The sequence below is a fragment of the Metopolophium dirhodum genome, chromosome 2 (genome assembly GCF_019925205.1).
Source record: "Metopolophium dirhodum isolate CAU chromosome 2, ASM1992520v1, whole genome shotgun sequence".
In the NCBI taxonomy this organism is placed as follows: Eukaryota; Metazoa; Arthropoda; class Insecta; order Hemiptera; family Aphididae; genus Metopolophium; species Metopolophium dirhodum.
In genome coordinates this window covers 22,841,042-22,862,218 of record NC_083561.1, presented here as the reverse complement: position 1 = coordinate 22,862,218, position 21,177 = coordinate 22,841,042, and the positions used below count along the sequence as shown (strand labels likewise).

At 28.5% G+C, this 21,177-nt stretch overlaps 4 protein-coding genes across 5 annotated transcripts; 1 reads left to right on the top strand and 3 right to left on the bottom strand.

Moving 5' to 3' along the window:
- Positions 1-8,783: 8,783 nt before the first annotated feature.
- Positions 8,784-10,766, bottom strand: LOC132938663 (uncharacterized). Of its 2 annotated transcripts, XM_061005633.1 has the most exons (3): positions 10,257-10,766; positions 10,055-10,162; positions 8,784-9,704 (listed from the first exon to the last, which is right to left on the bottom strand). In XM_061005633.1, exons 1-3 carry the CDS (start codon positions 10,539-10,541, stop codon positions 9,423-9,425), a joined length of 675 nt encoding a protein of 224 aa, XP_060861616.1. In that variant the 5' UTR covers positions 10,542-10,766; the 3' UTR covers positions 8,784-9,422. The 2 variants fall into 2 exon arrangements, with proteins under 2 accessions (XP_060861616.1, XP_060861617.1); XM_061005634.1 differs by lacking the exon at positions 10,055-10,162.
- Positions 10,767-10,914: 148 nt separating this feature from the next.
- On the bottom strand, positions 10,915-15,671 carry LOC132938662 (SH3 domain-containing protein Dlish-like). Its single transcript, XM_061005632.1, has 7 exons — positions 14,926-15,671; positions 14,562-14,779; positions 13,590-13,806; positions 13,365-13,507; positions 13,005-13,194; positions 12,765-12,919; positions 10,915-12,692 (listed from the first exon to the last, which is right to left on the bottom strand). Exons 1-7 carry the CDS (start codon positions 14,972-14,974, stop codon positions 12,528-12,530), a joined length of 1,137 nt encoding a protein of 378 aa, XP_060861615.1. The 5' UTR covers positions 14,975-15,671; the 3' UTR covers positions 10,915-12,527.
- Positions 15,672-15,741: 70 nt separating this feature from the next.
- LOC132938664 (protein transport protein Sec61 subunit gamma) lies at positions 15,742-17,298 on the top strand. Its single transcript, XM_061005635.1, has 4 exons — positions 15,742-15,942; positions 16,009-16,120; positions 16,187-16,289; positions 17,175-17,298. The coding sequence occupies exons 2-4, from the start codon at positions 16,027-16,029 to the stop codon at positions 17,182-17,184; spliced, it is 207 nt and encodes a 68-aa protein (XP_060861618.1). The 5' UTR covers positions 15,742-15,942; positions 16,009-16,026; the 3' UTR covers positions 17,185-17,298.
- Positions 17,299-17,483: 185 nt separating this feature from the next.
- LOC132938661 (CDK5 regulatory subunit-associated protein 3-like) lies at positions 17,484-20,185 on the bottom strand. The gene is made up of 10 exons (XM_061005631.1): positions 19,942-20,185; positions 19,660-19,834; positions 19,348-19,586; positions 19,002-19,269; positions 18,848-18,939; positions 18,722-18,775; positions 18,498-18,644; positions 18,239-18,432; positions 17,726-17,897; positions 17,484-17,617 (listed from the first exon to the last, which is right to left on the bottom strand). Exons 1-10 carry the CDS (start codon positions 19,942-19,944, stop codon positions 17,540-17,542), a joined length of 1,422 nt encoding a protein of 473 aa, XP_060861614.1. The 5' UTR covers positions 19,945-20,185; the 3' UTR covers positions 17,484-17,539.
- Positions 20,186-21,177: the final 992 nt, after the last annotated feature.

The window sequence follows — 21,177 nt, the reverse complement described above, 5'->3', positions numbered from 1 at the left end:
TGAGTAGGTACATTTCTAATGTAACGACAACATTTTTTTTCAGGCAGGTTTAAATTATAATAATTACCAGACGGTTCATGTTGATTGTTGGCTAGTGAGTTTGTAGTGTTTTCACAAGACGTGTTTAGCGGACGATGGAAAACTGTTAGTAATCTTCAAGTTGCTACTATGATCGTTCATCAGACATGTACCTACATAGACAAGGGAACAACCACGGACGGTATTTTCCCAAGCATTACAATATTACAATTATTATATTACATTATTATATTACAATATTATATTATATACTCAATAATATTATTAATTATAGTATTGAAATGAGCCGCGAAAACAACTGTCATTTTAAGGGACTAAAATATACCCAGTATATTATGTAGCTTATATTTATTATTTATAAGTAAATATTAACTACCTATATAACACTGCATACCTACTAGAGAAAACATAGTTGTAGTTTCGTCTATAAAAATATGATTTATATGAATGTAGGTTACAATATTAACGAACAAATTGTTGTTATACTCGTAATCGTATTATACATAGGTACATATATATACTTTTCATTTTTTTTTCTTTTTAGGATTATTATTATTTATTCACGATACGCTCATTCGTTATTATGTGAATATTCGATACATAGTATTATATATTGATTATTGTTACTGTTATTTCAATGGGATAATACAGCAATATAATATTAAAATCACGCCACGTATATAGGTACAGTTGTGGCGATTTGATCACAGTTTATTGTCTAAACACAAACAAGCAAAGCGCAATGAAAATAATACGAAACACTACCTATATAGGTATTATTTTTGTTATTATATCGTCAAACGAATTTCTTCGCATATATAATATTATATATAAACACATCAGTACCAACATCACACAAAATAGACCCAATTATAATTAGTTGTTTGAAGTTGATCTTTCTAAACTGTATTGGTATTTAATATAATGCTGGCATACAAAAATCCAATAAAAATGAAAGGTGAATATAATAATTATATGCATATATATATAACTATAATGGAAAATTATTCTAATATGTATATAGAAAATCATTAATTCTGACGAATGAACATTTTTTTAAATGATATTATATGTATAGGTCAAATGGGTTGATACTAGAGGTATCTATAGGTACCTTTTTATTTCAGATCTAAAACCGATTTGAAAACAAAAATTATTGTCCGAGTTCAATGAAATGAAAATTCCTACAAATCGGTGCGTAAATATTGTATAAAAAAAATATATAAACGTGTATTATTAAATATAATTGTACTTGGTAGGCACATAATATATAACTAACATTTAATAGTTTTTATAAAAAATATTTATAAAAACTATTATTTTAAATAATGAAAAATATGGAGCACGTGCATATTTAAATCTCTAAACGTCTGAAAAAATATACTTACCTATTTCATATTATAATACAGGTATTTGAAGTATGTTTTATGAATATTGAATAATACTAAATATAATATAATATGATTTGGAATATTTCAGATTGTCACACAAAATTAATTTGAACTCATTTTTACAGTGAAATTAGCCAGAAGATATGGCATATATTGCAGTAAGTTATCTAGCAAAATAATTCGATTAGTCATACCTATACACCACAGCCGCATTAATCACTATATATCCAAATACTTAGTACCTTCCTAATAATATGTATTATGTGAAATAATATATTATGTATATGTATATGAATGTAGAAAATATAGGAATACAAATAAACATGCGGGTATTAAGGATAATTACAATTGCTAACCATAAATACTTATAACTTGTGGATATAAATATATAATAAATAATAATATATCTAATATAAATACATGCATACAATATACATAAGAAGCTATGTGTTTTGTACCTGTATGACTATTGTATAGGTATACCTACTATATAATGACAAATAATGAAATGCGCACTGGTAATCGAGAACACGCGCGTTTTTTATAAAGTAGGTACCAGCTACCTATAGGTTAGTGTAGGAATGGTGTAAATGTACTGTTATTTTCGAGGATAATACTTATTAAATATTATAGGTAGGTATACATAATATATTAATATATGATTTCGTATTACTCTTTTCACGTTTGAATAATATATTATTATATAGTATATACAATATACGGCATACTCAGCATACTCCACGTATCCACTCAACTACCGCACATATATAGACATAATACAATAAGTACCGATCTGAACTAGGTACTGAAGTGTTAAAATATTATTCACAATATTTTATAATGATTTATGGCAATACCTATATTCTGTAATCTGTAATTAGTAACTACCTATCTGGCTATCACTACAGAATATTATAATATAATATATTAATATGATTATTGATTATAACATATTTTCTGTTTTGATAATTAAATAATTGTGATTAAATGTTCATTTGAATGAAAAAAAAGAGGGGGAAAGTAGGTAACCACTCTGATGTACAATAGACGTCAAGTGAACCTAAATAGGTGAAGTAATGCTAACGCGGTTCCGCCTCCGACCCTCGATTTAACTACATACAAGAAATATAAGAAAACATGTAAAAGTCTCTAGTTGTAACAAATAATATTTTCGTTTCACCAAAATAACTAAAATTGTTCTTTGTATAAAAAAATTGTGTTTAAATATTTTTTGATATCAGTAAGAACACTACTACGAGGAACCTTTAAGTATTACATTTTTAAGCCTTAGCTATAAAAACTGAATATTTTATAAATTTTCAACTAAAAAATTTTTTGCAAATTTTCATGGTTTAAAGCTTTGTCAATATTTAAACTTCAAAACGCTTATATAAAAAAGTGCCTATTTATTTTTAATATTTATAAATAGCTAAAATAACAGCTTATGAGGAACCTTGTGTAACTTATATCAGTTGACAGTTACCAATATTAAAAACCCACAGTAATGTTTATCAAATCAATATCATCATTAATGTGTGGACTGTGTTTAATATACAACATAAGTCTTGATTTGCAGTATGATGTGGTGTAGTTTGTGTTTATTCATTATCATTTTATTTTCCATTATCTCTATAAATGAATAGGTATACCTATTTGTATTTATATTATTTTTATATTAATTACATTTCAAATTAAAATGTTTACTATATAGTTTATTTTAAATAAAAAAAAATCCATTTTTGATGTTTCGTTATAATTTAAATTTGAATTTGATTTGATTATAATATATCGATAATCAATATTAATCATAATTTATCTATATTACTTGCTATTAGTTATTACTATATTGTTAGTGAAAATTTGCACTATCTGCCTACTATTAAAATTAAAAAAGTTACTTTTAGTTTTTACGTTATTTTTTTTATATTAAATAATTATACAGTCTGAATAATAATATCTACTTACTCAATACATAACGTACCATTAAAATTATTAAATATAGAAAGCGTAATAAAGCCCTTTATGCTAAATGCATTTAGTTATCATAGGTATAGCCAATAATAGGGGGCACCTGAATTGCCTCGCATCTGACTCTTAAATTGCCTCCCGTAAACTTTTTTTTTTTTAAAGGTTAATCGAATTGCCTCCCGATTTCAAAAATATCATTCACATGAATTGTCTATTATTTTAAATAGTGAGGGTCACAGTAATCGCCTCCAATATCTATAATTATTTGATTTCTAGTTCAAATCACTGCAAAAATTAATTTTTTTAAATTAAAAACAATTATGAGCGCATACAGTAAATATAGAAGGATTAGGTTAGTATGAGTAAGCTTGCCCAACCTTATATTATATAAAATATATTTATAAATTCAATAAATTGAGAAAGTACCTATAATAAGTTCATCTCGATTAATTTAATGTCAAAAAAATATTATTAAATATACTGCATCCCAAATGTCAGAATAAAACTTGTATTAAACTATATATAAAATATGCTGATATAAATATTTAGCGAAAATGTCAAGGTACCTACTTATTTACAGTTATTCATTTTGAACAACAACAAAAAAAAACAAAACCCATTATATAGAACCAAAATTAATTTTACCAAAATTAATGCAAGTATGTTCTTATAAAACACACAACACATATAATTTATAACATAATTATACCATGTTATTTATATCAATAAATAGCACCTTATATTTTACTTTAAATATCTCATTAATGTTTCATTGTAAGTAGGTACCTATAGTATTAAATATTATATTTACATCATATAAAATATGACATGCATGTATATACTTTTATTATTACGATTCACAGAAATTATTCTAAAATGTATCTACTGTTTATGCAATTATAGTTAAACTGTACAGCTATTATATATTATTATAGGTACTATAGAGTGTATAAACACATATAGTGTACTATACAGCTCTTATATACCTAAAACATACACAACCAACAATATATTCGTCTATACCTACCTACCACCCGCTTACACATTATTTTAATAATTATATTATAACAAGAAACCTAAAATATATAGAGATATCAATTATCAAACACCTATCTGTTAAATTATTACGAGTTACGACAATGCTTATTGCAATTTGCAATTCAATTTTCACAATGAATTAGGAGGATTTGGGTGTCCATTGAATTATTAATTATAGTAATTCTTAAATTTAAAACATTATATAAGTAGTAGGTACCAAGTATTAGACATTAGTGAGTTAACTGTAAAATACCCAGTTTATAATAGGTAGGTTCTTAGGAGCGAAAGCGGGTGAAGGGATTATGGATATTTAATTATACTTAAATCAATGTTTAAACATTTAAAACACCATTGTATAATATTTTCAACAATGGCTAAACGAAATAACTCCTATTATATTTACTTATGTAGGTATACAATTGTATAATATCTAGTTTTTCAATATGAGAGATGCTGAGATGCTACATAAAAAGTTAATTCAACAGATATATTCTTAATATTATGTTCTATTATCATATTATTTATTTATTTGAATTAAACGGTTTAATAAATAAGTAATAACCCAATTAAATGTACAAGAAGTTGATTAGGACGATTAGGTATATCATATATAAGTATATTGTATAAAGTGTTACAAGCCCAAGTGTTGCTCGTATAGGATAACCACTCTGCTGAAGGAACTACATAAAAAAAATGTGTCGAGTGTAGGACGTAGATATCTCACCATTGAGTACCTAAGGTTAAAAACTGTTTTGCGTAGGTAAGAACCACTCAGGCTGTAGCCAAGCTAAGCAACCAAATTTTCACACTATAAAGAGGAGAACATTTACTGTGCAAAGTTGTTTTTGGTTTTTTGATATCACAAATACGAATAAATAAAATAACGCCTGGGCGCCTGTTAGTAAATGTTCTCATATTTATAATGTGAACATTTGGTTGCTTAGCTTGGACTACAGCCTGAGTGGTTCTACCCACGAAAAATAGTTTTTGCTGTTTGATATTTGTAAGACGGAGACAACACATGAGCAGTGGCGGATCTAGGGTTTTTATGGGGGGAGGGGGTGCTAAAGTTAAGGTCTCGTATTCAGGTACTCTGTATACTCCATATATATACTGATGGCAAGACTTTTTTTTAGTCCTCAAAATGAATGTGCCTAATATTTCAACTTTAAAAACAACACTATTTAATATAGCATAAATTCACTTTAGCAACGCCCTGCATTTTTTTTTTTTGAAACATACGTATTTCAACGAGTTAAGAATGATGGTGCAAAAATAAATTGTGGAAATCATTATTTTGGATGTATTATATTCTTCCAAATTTTAGGATTTTACGTATTTACACGCATACGCACAACGCCGTACTTAACTGTCGCGCCCAGCGCCTATAAAAAATTTTGAATATTTTTTACGTATTTTAACAAGTTAAAAATGATGGTGAAATCAGTAGTATATTTATGTTTTACCGGGCATCCTATTTTCAATTTGTTTGATTTAACATAATAATATGTAGTTAAGCATCCTGAAAACGATAGTGAAGTCAGAATTTTCCGGTCGAACTTAGTTCTGAAGTGTACATAATAAGTTGAGGAATATTTTCGATTTGAATTGTCCAAGTGACCACAAAGAGCAAGTAACCACGCCAGGTGTATATGAAAATACTATAAATTTAAATTAGATATAACTACGTCTGACCGCCAAATTCTGACTTCACCATCGTTTTTGAATGCTTAACTACATAGACACGTTAAAATAATCAAAATTTGTTTTAGGCGCTGTGCGCGGCAGTAGATACCTATAATGTGCAGTGTTGTGAGCATGCATACACAAAAACTTAAACTTAAAATCGCAAACTGTGGAAGGATTCAAGGATATAATACTTCCAAAATGATGATTCCCGCAAATTATTTTTTTCACCTTTGTTCTAAACTTGTTGAAATACGTATGTTTCAAAAAAATAAATAATTCAAAAATTATTTTACGTAGCTAAAGTGAATTTGTTCCTCAATATATTGTTTAGGGCAGCGTTTCGAGCCTTTCAGTGTTAGGGAAAAACTACCTATGCATTTTTTTTTTGGTACCAATTTTTTTTATAAATGTCCCCGCCTACTGAATAATACAATATACATGTTGTGTAGAGTATTTGTTTTCCAGGAAGCAACATGCCAAGGGGGGTGCTATAGCACTACACAAACACAATTTTATGTAAGATTGAATCACAAATTAAATGTAAATTAATATTTTTGTATCATTATTAATGTTATATATTAAATGTATACACTAAATTGTACTGTATAAATTTAATAAAAAGGTTTTATACAATTACAACTTATAAGATATACTAATAGTAGGTATCTACTTCTTTATTATTATATAATGCTTGAGGGTAGGTATTCTGTATTAATGTATTATTAATCGTGTAACTTTTGAACGACTTGACCGATTGAGGTAAAAGTTATAGGTACCTTATAGATTCCTTGAGTCTTAGAGTACCTATATTATACTTGGGTAATTTTTAACTCATAAATGATATAATTTATTATAATAAAGATTACCTATATAGCTATATAATATTAAAAAGTGTAGTATTAAACTTATGTAACATATCTTAGGGAGGGCTTAAGATGGCTCATAGCGGACTAAGCCCTCCTAACCCCCCTCTATGTGCATGTTTGTGGCTATGTATTTTCGAATTTTTAAAGTTGTCTACGAGTAAAACTTAGGTATGAGGAATCTTGTTTAACATTATTTACAAGTTTTTTGATCAGCAAAAATGTACTGATAATCATTTATAGAAAAAACAAGTACCTAAATTAGAAAATGTAAAATACTTAGGTACCTAGCTTAAAAATGTCTAAACATTTCATTGTATTAAGAAAAAAATCATTTAAGTAGTATGAGAATGTGTTAAGATGGCTACCCATGCATTTGTTGTCCCCGTCTTACACACGTACGACAAAGCAAATTTTCATTCACTAATTTCAATAGGTAGTGTACTGTTAGTTTTGATATTAGAGAGAATTGGCCTAATATTAAACTTTTAGGTAAGATCATTATCCGTGGTTAAACGTTGGCTTTTATTCGATATTCTAATATTCAAGCAATATAGGTAAATACATTTTTAATTTGTGATATTTTACATAGGTACCTATTTCTTGCTTGAAAATTAAAATATCGAAAACATCACCGATGCGCGATGCTTAAGTACAGATGATGTTTAGATGTTCTTACTCAAAAGTTTAATAATAATGTATTCACTCTAATATAAAAACTAACAAAATCACATATAGGGACATTACATTATAAAATAATAAATTAGTATCTATTTTAAACTTACAATAATTGATTTAATTTGTATTGTGTAATAATAGATACCTATTGAAATTAATAAGATGGTGACAATTTTTTATTTTGATAATGGAGAAAAATGAATACGGCCGACCATACGACGCATTAGGTACCTATATAGTATATGTCCTCACTCTTCCGTAATAGGCCAAATTTTATATTATATATTATTATGTTATCTTGATGTCAAACGCATATAAGCTTTATTTTTCCTGCCAACCGGATTCTCATACAGTCATACCCCACCCAATAATACCGTTATGGTGTTATCCGCTACAATAAAATATCGCTGCAGCAGATCCAGTTACACGGTAAATATATATTTATATAGATACACCATACGATACATCTATATATAATTGATAAATAAATAATAACTAAAAATTATTGGTTTTTAGAATTTCCAAATAAGCCATTAAAATATTATAAAGTAAAAATCATTTCGAAAAACTTATATAATTTGCCAAAACAAAAAGTATTGATTTGCATATTCTTAAAACAAATAATATACAAAATATAAGCAGAATTTTCAAATCAATCAGACAAAGACGTTGTAAGGTAGGGGCTGAGTGAAGTTGGCCCTAAGAAGTCGATTATATATAGAAATATAGCCAAATAGGTTAGGTATAACCTACAAAAACTCTTCAGTCCGTTTGGATTTAGAGAGACGGTAGGTACTATAGACAGAAGAAAATTACTATCTTAAATTTGCGCTAAATTCCCATCACATCACAAACAAAAACAAAAAAACGCCACAGAAAAGATTGAAAAATAATTCCATTAAACTTAAAATTAAACAAGTGCGTAATAGGCTCATATTAAAATTGTTTTTCATTTATTGAATTACCTTAATAAATAAATTATAATTGTAAACTCGTACTGTTTCACACAAACACATATCTACGTGATGTTTTTGATAAATGCTTGTTTAATATTATAATATAATAACAATTATAATTTATACCTAATGGCTAATTCAAAAACTATATGCGTACCAGCTATAGAAGCCCGTATTCTATATATTACTAGCTTAGCTATATTATAGACAACAACGTTTGCACGTCCTATTGACACACTTGTTAATTATAAAGACTTTGGTATTACTTTAGATTTTCAATATTGATTTTGCATCCCATGAAAAAATGTGAAATTACTTCTTGAATTACATTATTATTATACATAGGTAGGTACTTAATACTTATACATAGAATATACACAAAGCAATAACTATACACCATGTCATATTAAGGATTGTGTACACATTTATTCACTGCCTATAACAATAAGAGACTTTAAAATTTAAGATTTTTGTCACCATATTGGCCACCTCCCCGGAAAAATTATAAGGGTTAAAAGCTATTACCCGCTATTTTAATATTATTTTTATAATTAAGTATACAATAATTAATTGATTTAAAACGTTCTGCCCAAAGCAAAAATGACCCACTCCCATCACATTACAGCGCTACCTATATATTATTATATAGGTATAGACGGTATAGTATATATAAGTACCTACGTCCAATAGAATAATATTATTATTTTTAATATGATAAATAATACTTTTGTTGAACACGAATTTTGAACAGAAATGTCACGTAAACAGGATTAACGTTTGCCGATGTCATACGATTTGCATCACCGGGACGAATTATTCAGTTTAATCATTTTCGCGCAGTCGTTATGTTTTTCCGAGCAATGCTTCGCGTTCCCTTTGACTTGCTGCCAGTCGGACACATTCCACGCCACCCATTCTTGAGACCGACCGTGCCTACTCTCCTTTACCCGACGTTGCATGTAGTGTATGATTGGCGACAAGCGACAAAGCAGCAGCTGAACACATGGCATGCCCGACGCCAATTGTTCGATCAATACATCTGGTAACGTTTCGTCGGTCGCATCATCCATCATCGATTTTATCTAAAATCGAGAAAAAAATAATAATAGGTATGGATACCCGCAACACACAGAGGCACAACTGGAGACCGTTGAATGTGCTAAAATTATGAAATTTTCCAATAGCTGACCAGCTGCTGTGAGAGAAAACCCCAAACTCCGAAGTATTTGTCTATATTATAATAATTATTTCCAATTTAACTAAAAATTTTAAATCATTTGGGTGACTTGGGAATCGGTGAGGGGGGAGCACATCCATCCCTAGTTGCGCCATCCAGCTCTACTACAGTACAAGCGATCTAATATACTGGGTACAGTCACTAGTAAGTTTTATTGAAAAAATTGCGCAACATAATTAGGTGTACTGTTCATACATATGGATTATTTATGATCCAGTCGATCGGACTGCCATCGGGAAAGCTCTTAGTTTTTTGGCTAGTACCTCTGTAATTGGTTGTTCCGTAATCAGAAACCGTTAAAATCTAAATAAGGGTTATACAATATACGTAATATATTTATATTTGTACAAAACAACAAAACATTATTGTCATTCCATAAAGCATAATGATAACTTACAGTTTTCGTCAAAAGTACCAATCCGTTTACTATTAGAGTTTTTAGAGCATTGGTGCCATGTCCGATAACACCCGATGCCGCACGAATCAACAGCGTTACCATGTTAGATTTTGTTTCGACTTTATCATTGACGATTGACCTACCCACTAGATCGGCCACGAGTACTGACATTTTTTTCCAATCTTGACATTTATCTACGTTTCTATTCGAAGACATACATTGAAGCTCACTGACTGTACATTTTATGATAATTGATAAGACACATATTTTTAATAAAAATTGCATAATATATTCTTGTAATTTTTTTGGTAATTATTTCATAAAATATAAATTCAATTTTTCGAAAATTATATTACAAATATAAAAAACACAACTCATCAGCCAAGATGTCAATGCATAAATGAGGAATGCTGTAAATTTACAGCTAATTGTAACATCCAATTATTCAAATCACCAAACCATATGAACAGTTACAATTTACTACTTAACATTGCCAACTAATTATGATGTTCATAACACTATTTGTCAGTTAAAACAATATGTACAAATAATTTCTTACATCGTTTTTGAGTTTGACAACCAGAATAATTTTTATCACTTAATAATAAAATAAATATATAAAATACTTTCATTCCTAAAATTCATTGTAAAATATAAATTTAAAATAAATGTTAATATATTTTATTGTATACATTTAATATGGATTAAAATATAATGTAATATAAAAGTGATTTAAAGCAATACAGTCTTATAAAACTAATTAAAGTACAATAGCAGTATGGCACAACTTCAAAATGGACGGATTTGAACATATTAACCACTATTTTTTTAACTAAAAGTTACTGTTATTTTCTTATAAAATTGTCTATCCAGTTGTGGACTATAAATCATCACAGATACATTTAATTATACTTCATATTCGACCAAAAAAACACTTTTAACCAGATAATTGAAACAAAATAAACAATAAAGCAATACATAATTGCTTAGTCATATTATAATATCTAGTTTTATATAATATATAACATAAAATACCTTATATCTATTAACTTTAAAGAATGGCTTGATACAATAAATGTTTCAAGTAACCAACACTGAATACATACAAAAACATTATATTTATTGGTATACTCATATTCAAACTAAAAATATATTATATAATTATGTTTTTAATAAAGTGAAAAAGTATCACGTTTGATATAATTTAATATCTGGTTGCACAAAAATACAATTAATTAATATAAATTGTTATTACTTTGATACTTGCTTTCCTTAATTTTGATTCAACAATTAAATATCACATTAATATTTTTTTATACAACTTAGGTAATAAAATACTGTTTTTGACTCTCATTCTTTTTTTCATCAAAAGTATAACACCAATATGGAAAAATATATAAAGTATGCACTATCTCGTTTAAATAATAGTTTCTCTAAAAACATGTTTACATTTAAATTAACTATCATAGACTATGAAAATGAAAAACATACAGATACAACTTTTGTTTTGGTCCTTAAAGACATTTTAAATCCTTTAATCAAAGTTCATTGAAATTTATAATGTATTTTTAGATACAGAAAAATCTTAACATCTCAAATCTTGTCAACCTAAATTACAAGAAGTCTTCAAAAAATCTCTTACACTGTCATTAGTAAAGGATAAAGTAGTACAGTTCTAACCTTATGTTTGTTGATATATTTCATCCCATAACTTCGACCACCATAATGTATATATACATATATATATATATGTATCTAATCATGAATAATTTCAAATAAAAGGTAGTGAACTTTAGTGGACTAATCAGCCATCCCCCTAATCTCCTACTTATTTTATTAGCAACAGTCAGTGCTTATTCAAGTATTCGTGGCGATAATTTAAGATTTCTTTGAGAGTTATTCATTAAGATAAGGTTAACTACATTTTAAATAATTTTAGTTTTATACATAACATTTTTACAGACAAATTCAAAATCTTATTTTGATTCTTCCAAACAATAACATTTATAAGGGTTAATGTAAGTATTCTATTGTTATTATAAAACTATATTAATTTGTATAAATACTTTATCATTACCAATCCCATTATCCTACAAAATATCACAATTATTGGTTTTGAAAGATCATCGAAGGTATAAGAAGAACAGTAAACAGAAATAAAGGAGTTATGTTCAGCTTACATATTATTGGGTTAGAGTACTTATTTAATACTTAAAATAATACTTTTTTATAGTAATGAATAATGATACAACAATATCAGCTGTAATATATTCACAAACTGGTCATAGCAGGTGGATGAGCGTATGCTTTAGGTATGAAACCGTATTTTCTTGTTTTAGGAGCATAAGTCCATAACCACCCTTCGACCATTTGATTGTCAAGATCTGCATATATCCATTCACCACGCTTAACTGATAGATCATCTGGGGCTTGAGGCTATAAACAATTAACTAATAAGCATTGTGCAAAAAAAAAGTTAGAGCTTAAAAATAAAAGAATAAAACATACCTTATAATCATAGAGCATTACCATTTCAGTACCATGAATTGCTGGATCGTCATCAGCCACACAAGAGTTTTTACGTGGGCGTGCTCGTGTAACCGGAGGTAGTCCAGTATTAGTAGTACCAGCACACTGATTATTATTCATTTGATTTATATGCCCTATACAAATATCAATAGTTGCTATAATAATATTACAATACAATGTATTATAATTTATTAACATTATTAATTTAATATTATGTACCTTGTATTATATCAGCTGGATATACAAATCCACTAGGAACAAAACCTTCCTGTCCATCACTGCGAATAATCCAATACCAATCAGGGTCTTCTCTGTTTAATACAGTCACGAATTCTCCTCTCTCCACACTCACATCATTCTCATCTCTTGCTATGAAAGTGTATAATACAATGTAACGCCCTGCAGGGTCCTAAATATTTGTCAAATAGAGTATGTCAGATTAAATTGAATTATAAACATTAATTCTTGTATTTCACAGTAATACTATGTTACAAAATATTGTTTTTTTAGACCCTCCTCAATTTTAAATAATCAGACTATTTTCATACTTAAATATTGTAGATTTTATTAAAAAATTACTTTAAAAAATGGTCGAATCTCAGGATGTGAAGACGCACTTAATAATGAAGCTCTAGAGCTACTAATGTTCTGTTTGTTTTGATTTTTGTGATCTTGAGTTTTATTGCCAAAACTTTCACAGTCAGATAAATCACCACAATTACCTAATAATACAATTCAATAAATATGTTAATAATAGATTATGTTTTATATTCCATATTTTAAATTCTAACTTATTATACAAACCATGTTTTTGTTGCTCATTGATTTCAACTTCAACAACAGTTTCAGTTGGTGTAGCAGCTGGTGCACGTGGTAATTTCTTTTTGACATTATTTAAAGCTATTTCACCAAGCTGTGAATTATAAGGTGTACAATACGAATGAGGTATAAAACCTTCTTGACGACTGTCCTCCGCAATTACATATACCCAGTCATTCTCTCGGTATAGGATATTGACGACCTAAAAATTAATAAGATTTGTTTAAAGGAAGGATGAAAAAATATATAATGATGTTTATCTACATAATAATTTAAGTTAAATCTAAAAAAATCATAAACACTTATTTGTTATTTTTGTTTGAATTGTTTAGTTCATAATGGGTAAATAGTACATATTATATTTAACTAAATACCTTTATTTTTTGTTGCAAGCTAATAACCTTAGCTGTTGAAGCTATACCATGAATAATAATAAAAAAAAAGTACATAGTATAATTTAAAAAAACTAAAATATAATTAACATTAAAAACTAATTATGGTTATTAACATTATGAATACACACTTTTATAGGTCGGTAGTACTAAAAAAACTAAACCATTACACTAAAATTGGAGGTAAAAAAAACGTTTTAACTGTTGATAAAATAAATACATAACTGATAAAACTAATATGATATTTTCATAACATTATTAAACTTGAAAATATTTTTCAATGAATAATAGTTTAAAATCTAAAATGAGTATGTAGTTGACTAATGAAATCCAGGAAAATTTATAATCCTAAAAGTATTTCATTACTACAATTATTTGTGATACCGCTACCTACCTACTTCATAAATCAAAAAGGCATAATAATTTAACGTTTATTGAGCATTGATCAACTTGTCACATTTTTACTAATATGGACTAAAAATGTAGTCATCGTCCTTAAATATTATTTATATTTAACACACAATAAACATCATAATACTAATTATTTTGTATGGTTGATTCTAACCTGGCCTCGTTTCACAGTTAGCTCATCATCAACGCACGGTGTAAAATCGTGAAGTACAACCATTTTGCTATCAGGCGATAAGCCATTTTCCTTCTCTATCCCGACACGCACCAGCGTCTCAATGGAGGCACTGCCGGTAATACGCCCCATACCAGGAACCGGTCCATTAGCGTTGGTTCCTCGTAACACTTCTTTGTCCAAGTCGCTGGTAGAACCACCTGCAAACAGCAATTAAAACACTGTTGAATGAGTATACCAAGAAAAATAAACCAAAGGGCCTCAGTGGAAAGGATTTATTTTGTTACAAGTGGTGGCGATTGAAGGGTAGGATTGGTTAGGTATTGCTGTTGAGTGTTGATCATACTTTTTTTCTTCTTGCCTCGGCGTATTCTCACGGGACACAGGAAAGCCATTATTGTTTATAGGCCACCACGCATGCTAGTCGTGTAACTTGGTCTCCTAAGGTATATATCCGTTTTTCCGGCTCGGGAAAACCATGTAAACACGAAAGGGAACGCAGAACACACAGAGCAGAAGCTTAACCAGCCAACTTACTGGACACTGGTGTCAATTATTTATTGACAATCAATCATCATTATTATTATCCGACGGCGGCGGCGGTGGCGCCGGCGGTCGAACAGGTTTCCGGAATGGTGATAATTATTATTATAACCCAGTGTGGCCATATTTAGAAAACCAAAGTTCATGACTGATGAGAATAGCGCTACGGCGTCATCACCGGAATTCGAAGGCACAGAATATTTCCCGATTTTTATTTAATCACACTATACAAAACTGTATACAGTATAAATAAACGGCCTCAATTTCTTATCTATATCTGTGCGCAAAACTAACAGAAATAATATTTACTAGGCTAGGTTTAAAATGACTTCTCATTATTCAAACATCCCGGTGTGTTTTTTTTCACGCCTACAAAATTTCTATAATGAATTTGAGGACTCCAGCTAGTTCTTATCCATTTCTTTATTATCTATGGTTCAACTACCCAAGGTACCAGGTCATGTGTGCAACGTCCAGCTGGTGCCCTCCATAGAGTAATTACTCTATGGTGCCCTCATTCACACTCCAAGGACGCTACGAACGTTTCACGGCCAATTGCATATCAGTAATCCTTGGTTCCTTGGTGCTCCAACGCAACCGATGACGTTGCATCGATCTTATGTTTACGTACACCGTAATTGATAATAACAATCAAAACGTGTCACTACTCTCTAATAATTAGTTATACCCAGCAAGTGACTAGAACACTGGACAACCAACATTGCACATATTACGCTGCCAACTCGTCGTGAAACGACCCCATTTATTCGCATTTCATTTCTCGAACACCCTTCACTACTGTCACTCATCGTACTCTCAAGTAAACTGAACTCGGGTGTAATATACATCATCAAGTATACTAACTGAAATTTTATTTCATTCACAGAGAACAACAGAAAAAAATATGGATCAAGTAACAAAAGTGTTGGAACCCGGACGCCAGTTTTCCAAAGACTCGGTTAGGTTGGTGAAAAGATGCACTAAACCCGACAGGAAAGGTAAACGCGATTTGTATTCCATTTAATTGCACTTTTTCATTTACGTCATTTGATTTTGTTTTACAGAGTTTCAAAAAATTGCAATTGCTACAGCCATCGGTTTTTGCATTATGGGTTTCATTGGTTTCTTTGTCAAACTTATTCACATACCCATCAACAACATAATTGTGTAAGTACTACTTCTACAGTTTTACTTGAAATGATTGTTAACAGTTATTTTTATATAATTCTGGGTTTTTCTAATATAAAGTTAATAAAAGCTTGAATACCAACAACCCAATATCATGATTTGCCTTTTTAGTATTTTATTATTTTTTCTATTTAGATAATGAATACATTCTACAGTATTAACTATTAAATAGTAAACAATTTTAAAGCGAGTTATAAGTATAATACATAAAATATTAAAAAATGCTTATAACCCAATAATATTAAAATTATAACAAACTCCAAAGAACACAATTAATATTTGTACCTTTAAATTTGATAGGCCAATTTACTGTAATATTTTAACTAACAAGTAACAACATAAGTAATAAATCCAATTCCACTGAATTTAAATTTGTTAGGTATGTTGTACGTTTGAAAAATGAAGATAATGCTTACATCACTTCCTCTTAATATGCAATATAGGTACTTAATGTTATAAAAAACGATAGTCTCCTATTAAGATATTTTCATTATTTTGACAATTAAATACTTGCATATTGTTTGGATTAATCAATAAAGTAGAACTACAATTTTATTTGTACCAATGTATTAATTTTTTTTTTTAAATTAATTATTTCATCATTATAACTTATAAGCTTGTTTAAATTATAATTCACCTAACCTAATTTGGGCTGCAAAATGCAAGTTGAAAAAAGCTAAGAATAGTTTTATTCTGATGAATGTATGAAAAATAAAAAAAAGATTGTCAGTGACAAGTTGATATAAATACTTATTTATTTATTTTGAATAGATTTATCGATATTGCAATATAAAATATCATATTTATTGTTAAACATATATCATGTTGATATATCAATTATATTTGTTTTATTTTTTTTTACAGAGGATCATGAAGTGTTAGCGGTTCAACTCCTTTATTTCCTGAAAACAATGTATCTTGATGAAAAGATTTGTGTAATTCACAATATTTTGTTTTTATACTGTGTATTAAATATTTGTGAACATTATTTGTGTTTCCCTTGTTCATTTTAGTACATAGTTTATATATTTATTTAATGTTTCTAAGTATGAATTTTAGCAAAATTTATAATAATGTAATTGGCATGTAAAATATAAAATACTTTATTATGAACAATAAAATTTCAAAAAAAAAAAACAATTTCCATTTAAATTGTATAATATAATAAACAGCCAAATCATATAACACACATCGCCTTTCAACTTCCAGTTGTTTTACTAACTTATTTATTATGAAGATCCAAATATTGATGCTCCGATTATGTAAACTGGACGGTTTTTATATTTCTTTGATACATCAAATTCGATCTGAAATAAATATATACAGAATAATACATTAATTAATTATTATTATAGATTATAATGTGGTAATACAAAAATGTTTGAGAAATAATAAAATTCAATTTTTAAAAGTACTTCAGTTATAAGTTGCTTGTTTTTTTGTTGTATTAACTTCAATTTTGGAACTAGTTGATTATATTCTTCAGCTAACTCCTTTTTTTTATTAGTAACTGCTATTTGAGAATTAATCATTTTCTCAATATTGTTGACTTTTTGAAGAAACATCGACTCTAGTTTATTCAGATATCTGATGACAATAAAATGTTACACATTAAAATAAAATATGGAAAATAGTATTATACATCACTATAATAATAGTTTAGTTAATATGAACATTATTTAGAAATTTGGTTTATTTATATATTTAATTTTACTATCATATTTATGGATGGTGAAGGTTAGATCACTATTTATATGGCTGTCATTTGTGCTAGTATAACTACAAAATATAAAAACATGATTTAATTGTAGGTAGTAAGCAATGAAGTAACAAAGATTAAAATTTAAAACAATAAGAATGTATAAAAAAATTAACCACTTGTTGCTCCCAACCCACTAAATACATCCCTGATAGTATATTTAATTTACCTTGGTGAATGTTTAATATGCTGTAAATGTTGGACAACTGGATCATTAAGCTTTTGTTTGACTACTTTTATAATATCCAACATGGACGCTATCTCAGGTTTGGATTCATTGATTTCTCCATCAGAATGGACTGACAATGCAGAATTTGTTTCATTTGATAATTCAAGCAATCGCATACTTAAAAATGATTCTAACTAAAATAAGATGACAACAATATAACTCTATTACATGATAAAAATGTTATAGTTTGTTATCTCACTTCTAAAATATCATTCATAAATTCATTTCTTGTCTGAAAATTATCTAATAAAGTCAAAGCCTCATTGCCTCTGGCAATATTACCATCAGTTTGTAGATTTTCAACTTCTATTCCACTTTCTTCTAGAGAAATACCATAATCAATGTCCTACAAGTAAACAAAATATGAATATTTTGAATTTTAGCTAAAAAGTGAAAACAAAATTTTCTAGACAGATAGCATACTTCAGATGGGTTCTCCAAGTCACCCCAATCGATTTCTTCATCGGCAGTGCTGTCCTATAAATTTAATACTCATTAAATTATATTTTTTTATTTGTTATGAATGTACCCAAACACAAAATGACATACTTTAATATCTTCTTCGATTGTTAGTACAGACTCTTCTATTTTACTTGGTTTTTCCCCATAGAGATATTCATAATAGGTAGTATTGCCATTGTCTGAAAATATTTACTATTTTTAATATCAACAACTAATAATTGAATAAAAAAACAATAATTACTCAAAATATATTGAAGCATCGATAAATTAATGTCTGAACCTAGAATATTTGCTACAAATAAAGAAAAATATGTATTGGCTTTCTTTAAATTTTTTATATGTTCCATAACATCATCATAAACTTTTTGAAGTTCACATAACCGTCCTATAAGTGTACGTTTAAAACTGTTATTGTCACCAACTATGGAGAACTGTTTCCGCATTGTTTCCAAATCTTTTTTAGATGTTTGAATAGATTTTGTGTAATCTTCAATTTTTTTATCGCAATCCTACACAGAAACTATTATTAGTTTACTACTTATAAACATTAAAATATCATCACGTTTTAGATAATTTTAATAATTTACAGTTTGTCCAGACTGTAATTTAGCTATTTGCTTCTTGACCGAGGGTATATGATACTTGATGTTTTGTACAAGAAGATCACAAGCTTCAGCTAGGTAAACATTGTCTTTTAAATACAGTCTTTCGATTTCTAACCAATCCTTCATCCTCTGTGATCCATATGAGCCAAACAAATTTTTTGTATCTGCTTCGGTTTCTCTTAATATTTCAATTATACGTTTACAATAGAAATAATTAATATCTAAACAAAAATTTAACAGAATTTAAATAAATACTTACCCAAGATTTACAAACACTTTAATTTAAATACTTACATGCCCCAGACAACAATTGTACAATCTCATTGTTTTCAGGCATATCTTGTATAGCTACATTTATTTTCTGTCTTATGGGTTGTATGTGTGAATGCCAATCTTTTTTACAGTGTTTTCTGCTTGTTAGCCATTCGCTTAGTTTTTGAGCATGTATTTCAATTGGAATGGAACTTTCCTAATTGTACATAAAATAAGTACGTAATATATTTGATGTTTAGAAGGTAGGTTCTACAAACAAGTGTCTACCTAGTGGTATTATAATTTAAAAATGTGTACACTCACCATATTTTCAGAAACAACAATAGTACTGAATTATTTTAGGTGTAGGCAAAATTTCAAAATAAAATCAGTAATGACTATAATATTATATTACAATAATTTTTGATAGGGTTTCAAACTTTCAAAACAGAGACTGTGCAGTGTGCACCACTAACTATTCCATAATACATTCACATTTAACTATTCAAGTACTGTAGGCTGTAATCCCGTGGTGACGTCTTGTCAACATGAACTATTTTAATTCGTGGTTGTGAGTTGTCGGCACAAGATATCACTTATCAGTAGAAACTTGCAATCGAGTTTTGTTTTATTGGGGAAACAGATTAACAAAACGCGCTCTTGTGGAAACAATTTGTACCTTCCAATTCGGGTCTCGGGATGTATAGATAATAGATATAGTTTTATATTGGTTATTTTACTTTTTATAATAAATTAATTCTGGTATCGAAACTTTATACGCTTTTATAGCTAACTGTATACGTTGGTAAGTACAATTTCTACTAATATTATCAAATACATTCAAATACACTTCACTTAAAGTAAAATATATGCGAAATGTCAGTACGATCTAACCGTCAGTACGATAAGCGTCAACAACGCTCCCAGTGTTAATCTGTCTTCCTATCCGTCTTCTTATATTATAAAACGATTTAAATAAATCTAAAGAAGTAAAAACTCGGCCGTCGCGATTACCGCCGCTCGTCTCTATATGTATTATAAAATCGCGTAAATATGCAGTCTGAAACGTGGAATGTCTCGGACGAGATTGTTGACCACCAGTATACGGCCGTAGGCATTCTATCATATTATAAGTCCATTAAAGCCGTCCATCAATTAATTTGTATTGTTATCATTATTGATCGATCTATCAATAAATAATAATTTTGTATATAAGTATTTTAATAACGTTCTGTTTTTTTTCTTTCATATTTAAACATGTAATGATCGACATTTCTCTTTAACTATATTATAGGCTATTAAGTTTATCCGTTTCGAATAAAAAGAAAGTATGCATTAATGAATTTTTGAGATTTTTATAGGTTACTTATATTATGTGAGTATTGAGTTGTGACTTAGGGGAACCTTGTTTTAAATTTTCAAATATTTTTGCGCATACAGGTGAAACACAATACGTAAATTGTTCACACTTATTACATAAGTATAAATGTACAATATGTTGGGGTCATGAATATGATTCACATATTATTTATGATCTAAAAATATAGACTCTAAATAGGC